Raw genomic sequence first — 6,763 nt, 5'->3', positions numbered from 1 at the left:
ATGTTTTTGTCATTTGACATAAACACAATATTAAAACTTTTATAAAATGATTTTATAGACTTAATGAATTGATATAAAATATTGTTATAAAGTTCATAAATAAATAATTAAATATTTTCACAAATTTATTTTTGTATAAACTTGAAAACTATAAAACCAAATCATGTATATATATATATTGTATGGGGTTCCTGCTTTCACTAGTAGAAGTACGCGTCCTAGACGGACGGACCTTTCTTAATGGCTTGTGTCCGTCTAAATTGCGGAGATTTCTACTAGTGAAAGCAGGAACCCATATAAACAATCAAAGAACTAAATAACATACGCAACAAAATAAGCAACTTCGGAGCCTGAAAAATTCTCAAGAAATAACATTTAAACAAACATTAGTACAAATCAGTCACACCCACATCCTAAACAGAACTAGGAACCAAAAAACTACATAAGCGGAATTATTCAGCACTCTCAAACTATAGTACAAATAATTTTAAGAAAAATCGACCGCGACAACAAAGGTATGCTTCTAGATATTCTGCAACTGAGAGAAGGATATCCTGATGATAGCCTCATCAATAGTACTTGCGTGCTTGCAAACAAGAGCCTCGGTTGCTTGCTCCTCATCCTCAAACATAACCAGAGCTTGCTTCTTCCCATTTGCTTCAAAAACTTTGGAGTTGACAATGGTTCCGTGCTCCTCTAAGTGGGCTATGATATCTTCCTCCGTGATGTCTTGAGGAAGTGTGGAGATATGTATTATTTTGGTTGGAGAGCAGCAGTATCGGTAGTTTTTGGCTGCATTGCGGTTGAAACGGTTCAGGCTGGACCCCGCGTACTCGTGGGCATCGGCAGATGGTGTTATGTTTGAGAATTTTGAATAGTTCACTTCCAACCTCCTTCCAAACAATATAGCTCCCTGAACATATTAAGAAAGAATTATGTATATAGGGGTCCAGACGCTAACAAAAAGTTTTCAAGGATAATTAGCTGCCATAGCAAGAATACGAGGGCAGTGTATCTACAAATCAAGGTTTTAAATATCAGATTTCGTGAAAATATCATATAGCCAAAATTCATATTGATTGCGGATATGGGGGAAATATCACGAAATGTGGTAAATATCGGAATGCCATAACATATGCTTGCACATATAGTATAATGCAGTAAAATATAATCTCAACATACCCGCTATAGCTAGGTACGAGGGGAGTGTATCTACAGATCAAGGTTTTAAATATTGTATGGGGAATTATATCAAGGTTTTAAATATTGTATGGGGAATTATCAGATAGCCAAAATTCATATCGGATTGCGGATATGGGGGAAATATCAAGGATATGTGGTAAATATCGAAATGCCATAACAAATATTTGCATATATAGTATAATGCAATAAAATGTAAGCTTAACATACTTAATGAAATCTAAGCATACAAAATGTAGATAATATATGTTTAGGATTGCTAATCAACCTTGTAAAACAAATAAAAGTACAAATCAACATTGTAAAATTTCATCTGATTTTTTTAGGCCAAATGTCATTTGATATAATGGGAAAATCATGATCTTGCCCAAAAATTGCCAAACACAGCATATTGTTTCACGACGAACCATATAAAAGGATACATCAGCCAACATATTGGCTGACATATCGGCGATATCGGGGATATATCTCCTAAAATAGCAAAAAAAGGGTAAAGTATTTCGCGACCATATTGGTTGTGATAAGCACAGTAAAAGGATATATCAGGCGATATATCTGACCCCGTCAAGGATATTTAAAACAATGTTACAAATAACTCTATGTAATATGGATTTGGATCCTCTCCGCTGCCTGGTAGTGGAACTTTTCATCACGGGCATCTATTTAGTGGATGGTTGTGATTCATCTTGAGTGAAAATGGAAATGGATGAAACCCGGGAGATATGGTAATGGCTAAGATTTTGAATGAATCACTACCACCTACACATTAATAAACGGATAAGACTAATGTGGTGGAAGAGGGTGCAAATCCATTTTTACAAAACCTATGAATATGAAAGGACTCAATCTATCTAGTTTCACCAGATCTCCAAGTTTATGCTTTTGCTGGTCAAGAAGAAATTTGACAACCCATCCATATCTTGCTTATAGTTCACTGACTAATTCATTTTTCAACTTTCTAATTGATTTTTTCAATCTGAAGTTAGCTAGATTGTTTTTTTATAGGAAAACGGGGAACACAGTTTAACAATTGACTGTATAATTAACAAACTAGAAATTTCCTAATACTCAGAAAATTCAGTAAGTGTATGACCACCAAACGAAAAATGCTAATTTTTTTAAGTTATAATAAAGGCAATAAGCAAACCTTCAAGAAATGTACAGCTAATTCAGCCTGGAAACCATCTGCCATCTCAACAAGCGCATGATCAGGCTTATTGTGTAGTATTTTAATTCTTATAATATTCCCATACAAGGAAAATAAATTAAAAATCTTGTCCGCATCAATTTTCTGCAGGAAAGAGAAAATAGAAGGATTAAAGGGATGACACTGGAGAAACACGAAAGAAAGGTAAAAGAGCTCTATGAACGTAAAAGATAATAATCACCTCGGAATCCAAATTTGATACTAGAATAGTGCATGCAGTGTTAGTACCAGATATCCCAGGAGGCAGACCTCCACCAAATGCAGCTGCAACAGCTGCAGCATTACCCATCTAACAATACAGTGGAATCATCTCATGAGAGAAGTTGTGTATTTACATATAAAACATTAAACATCAAATTAAAAAAAAAGAGAGAAGAAATTAGACAGGAAAATAGACAATTGAGATGATTGCATCTCATCACATGTAACCAGAACTGGACTAAGCCTCACCCACCTGTGGAAATGCAACTGAAATAGAAAAAAAGTAAAACAAAGATGAATTAGCAAAATGTGAAAAATGCAAGAAATGAGCATGAGGGAGAAAGAAAGTATGAAGCAAGCACCTGCCCTGGCTCCATGAGGGAATGCATACAAGCCTCCAACATCTCCAAACCCCTGCTGGCATGAAAATATACAGATAAAACAGCAAACAACATTATTTCATGGCTTCAAGCCAAAAAGATTTCAAAATATAGGTACTGCCAACTAGCTATTCAAAAGTATGATAAAGATACTTACTTGGGAGGATCTACCTCTTTGTTCTGAAGGCAAAGATGGATTGGTGAAATCTCTGAGCATACACACCACAAATAAACTTGTGATTAAGAAAATTCTTTGAAAGAGGGGAAAAGAAGACAATAGGACAGAAAAGATAAAACAGTCATCAATGACAAGAGAAAGAAAGAGATGTTATTTTAGAACCATTATTTCAAAAAAGCATTAGGTGCTTTTGGGTGTCGTCCTGGCGCCTGGTACCTAGAGCAGGCACCTAAGTGCCGCGTAAGTATCTTTTGGCCCATGCATGCGGACACACAAATACATGCAGATATAATTATTTATTTATTATTTAAAATCTCTACTAAATATATAGAACTCTTTAAAGGTGCAGAATATCTAGAAAAAGAATAAAGAGAGGAGAAAAAGAAGAAATATGATGAAAGAAGAAAAAGGAAGAAGATTATGAAGTTCAAGATTTGTTTGTAAATATGAGTAGATAACACTAATACAAAAATAAATCAAAAACAATTTTTTTCCGAAGTCAAGGAGGCAGCTCCGTTGATGGTTAGGGCTTGATGGTTCATGGTTGTGCCTCTAGAAGTTGTTTGACAGAAGAGACTCGGGCCTCCGGAGACAGAGAAGAGGAAAATGGCTTTCTGCAAATAAAAAAGCCTAGCTCTCTTTGCGCTACTGGGCTTAGAATCCAGGACAGAACTCGTAAACTTCACATCATGCTCAAAAGGGCTGTACAATAGTTTCTTATGTTATGTGACACATGGAAGTAGTATGCATCTGCCTAGGAATCCCCAAAGCAGCCTAGGCTCCATTCCAACTGGCTAGGCACCAATGAGGACACCCATACCACTTTTAAAACAAAGTTCAGAGCATCAGGCAAAGGATTTATTCTGATTGTCAAGGGTGATTTTGTTAACATTCAAGCATAATACGTGGTTTGGCAGCAAACAACTTGCTTTAACACTTTGCTATGTTCAAAAACTTTCAAAAATAAACTGATAAGCTAACTATTATATAATGGAAACAACATATTTCACTAAATTAACAGACAAAGCTTAGTCAATATAAACATACCTAGAGCGATCATTGTTGTAATTAACTTGCAGTTCATTAAGGCTGCATTGTGAACAAAGAAGGGAGATTGGTAAGCTTTACAGAAAAAAGAGACTAACACAAGGGGAAAAGTGAGTTTAGTACTTGGAAAATTGTATATCTAGCTGACAACAAGCATCATATATATTGCGTCCCTGCACCCCAAAAAAATCATCATCAAATCTCATCAAGGAAAACCTTCTCAAGACAGCCAATATTGCATCCATCTTACGGAATGTGTTACTTACTTGCAGGTTATTCCTTGCTTGCACAGCACATTGGGTTGATTGATATTGTATAAGGGCTTGGAAACCTACATGAATAAAGAAAATAGTTGAATTTTTTTTGGGGGGGCCAGTATTCAATTGTTTACTTTGATGATCCACGATTGTGAATAAACCATGTTCTATGGTTGTCCCACGAAAAAGGGAAAGCAGAGGAAAACGAAAGCATTTCAATGTTTCACTGTCAAGAGGCTTAAAGCGGTAGCTACAAAAGACAGCTGAAATGAATACAAGTGCCGCTGACAAAGTAAAGGACTAATAAATCAGGTTCACCTATAAGTTTTTAAAAAGCTCAAAAGATACTATAAAAAAGAGATGGAAACATGAAGCTGACCAGCTGACTTCTGAAATGTGACGATCTTCTCCACAAACCCATGAGGAGAAAACACTTGATGCAGCACTTCCACAGTTATAGGATAGAGCATGTGATGTATTGTAACTAAAAGGATCCGATTGGGTTCTGAATCCTGAGTGTCCAACAGCAGATTGACATAGAGACAGAAGAAAGAGAGAGAAGAATAAATAGAGAAGAATAGGTAGAGAAGAATTACTAGCAGGAAAGAAAGATTAAGAGAAAGAACATATTAAAACTCTTCAGTTTGTTAGAGAAATAAGAAAAGAACTAAACACAAAGGGCTAGAAAAATACAAAGAAACTACCAAATACGATCAGCTAAATATAACATCACCCACCATCCTGTTTTAGCCTCAATGCATCTAACATGTCAAGCAGCAAGCTGAGTGCAATGAGCACAAAAATAGGCTCGCTTCAAACAATCTTGACCAAGTGCCATATGACTATCACCTCATTGGTTAGTCAGATGGTGTGATGAATAAGCATGCCAGTAGCATCCACTGTCTAAGATAACAAGAACACCAAGTGTATCAAGAACACCAAGTGTATCAAGAACACCAAGTGTATCATGCCCTGTTATTTATTGCAGACTAAAATGTCTCTTCCAAACATTTTTCAAAACACGTCTCAAATTTTAAAAATTTAATATGCAAATTTTTAGTACATATATTGCGGAAGCTCTGATATTATCTTAGTGTACTGTTACTTACTGAGCTATGTTAAGTCATGCCTGATTTCCATGTAAGGATTTATAAATAATTATGTAATAGAATGACCCCCACTATGGTAGTTTCTGGCCTTGCTCTCATTCAACTTTCAGCACATATCTATAGAGGAGAATTAACATAATTTCCAACACATAAACCATGCTTACCAAAGTAGAAAGTAATAGGTAAACCAAATATGAGTCCTCCATGTCAGGAACCCATTCAATAGTAACCAGACAAATTACTGGCAAACATAAAATATTAGAACCAAAACATAGAACACACCCTAAATAGTAAGTTAAGGGCTATTGTCATTATTGTTCCAGAAGAATTAATGGCGTCAATAAGAGTATGCAAAGTTCAGCGCAAGTAAGCTATACACTTCAAAATGCAGTTATGCTTGAACTTTTGTAACATTATAGCCAATTTTGCTTATAATGCACTCTGCTGTTGCAAATCCAGATAGAGTTTTGAGTTTTCTATGATGATGCGCCTAGCACAAATGATTTGAGGAACTGGATTTCCTAGCATTTAAGAAACAGATCACTTGAGGTAAGTGCAAAGGCCTAGTAACATACTCACTAAATGAACCATGACACCTAGCCTCATCCAGGCTGAAGTGTGTTAAATACTACACTGTTTGAGGAGACTACTTCAGTATTTGCGTTCAACAACAAAGATGAATTTCTCTTCTTCTCAATATGACAACGCAAAAACAAGTTACCTGTCTAACTAAATGTCAACATGAAAGCAAACTAGTACCAAAAAAACTAAACCTGCAGCAGGTTCTATGTCAAAATAAAAATGAGCAGTGTTTTAAAAAGCGGCCTAGTCGGATGCCTACCCGTAGGTGGACCAATTTTCGCCTAGATTTGGCTGGAGTGGCCAATCTAGCGGCCTAGGGCTAGGTGTCCGCTTAGGCAGACCGCCTAGCTTTTTAAACCACAAAAAATGAAAGAAAAACCCAAAAAAACCCAGCCCAATCAAGCCCAAATACTAAAACCCAAACCCGACCCGTTACTTAACCTAGCTAACCTTAAAGTTGTTTCTCTCTCTCTCATTTTCTCTCTCGTTCTCTCCCCAACCCAACCGCCCACCTCCAACTTCTCCTCCACCTCCGCAACCTCCGCTCTATCCTCGTCTCTCCCTCTGCCTCCTCCTCCACCTCCTCTCCCTCCGTGATCAAA

The 6,763-nt window shown here is 36.5% G+C and overlaps 1 protein-coding gene across 1 annotated transcript; it reads right to left on the bottom strand.

The window, feature by feature from the left end:
- Positions 1–334: 334 nt before the first annotated feature.
- On the bottom strand, positions 335–5,008 carry LOC109828508 (polypyrimidine tract-binding protein homolog 3-like). The gene is made up of 10 exons (XM_020395488.1): positions 4,850–5,008; positions 4,480–4,544; positions 4,337–4,386; positions 4,214–4,255; positions 3,146–3,197; positions 2,971–3,022; positions 2,862–2,875; positions 2,589–2,696; positions 2,348–2,491; positions 335–913 (listed from the first exon to the last, which is right to left on the bottom strand). The coding sequence occupies exons 1-10, from the start codon at positions 4,938–4,940 to the stop codon at positions 524–526; spliced, it is 1,008 nt and encodes a 335-aa protein (XP_020251077.1). The 5' UTR covers positions 4,941–5,008; the 3' UTR covers positions 335–523.
- Positions 5,009–6,763: the final 1,755 nt, after the last annotated feature.

This window comes from Asparagus officinalis, unplaced genomic scaffold, assembly GCF_001876935.1.
Source record: "Asparagus officinalis unplaced genomic scaffold, Aspof.V1 AsparagusV1_Un1893, whole genome shotgun sequence".
Classification (NCBI taxonomy): domain Eukaryota; kingdom Viridiplantae; phylum Streptophyta; class Magnoliopsida; order Asparagales; family Asparagaceae; genus Asparagus; species Asparagus officinalis.
The sequence above is the reverse complement of the archived record's forward strand: the minus strand, read 5'-3'. Positions and strand labels throughout refer to the sequence as shown.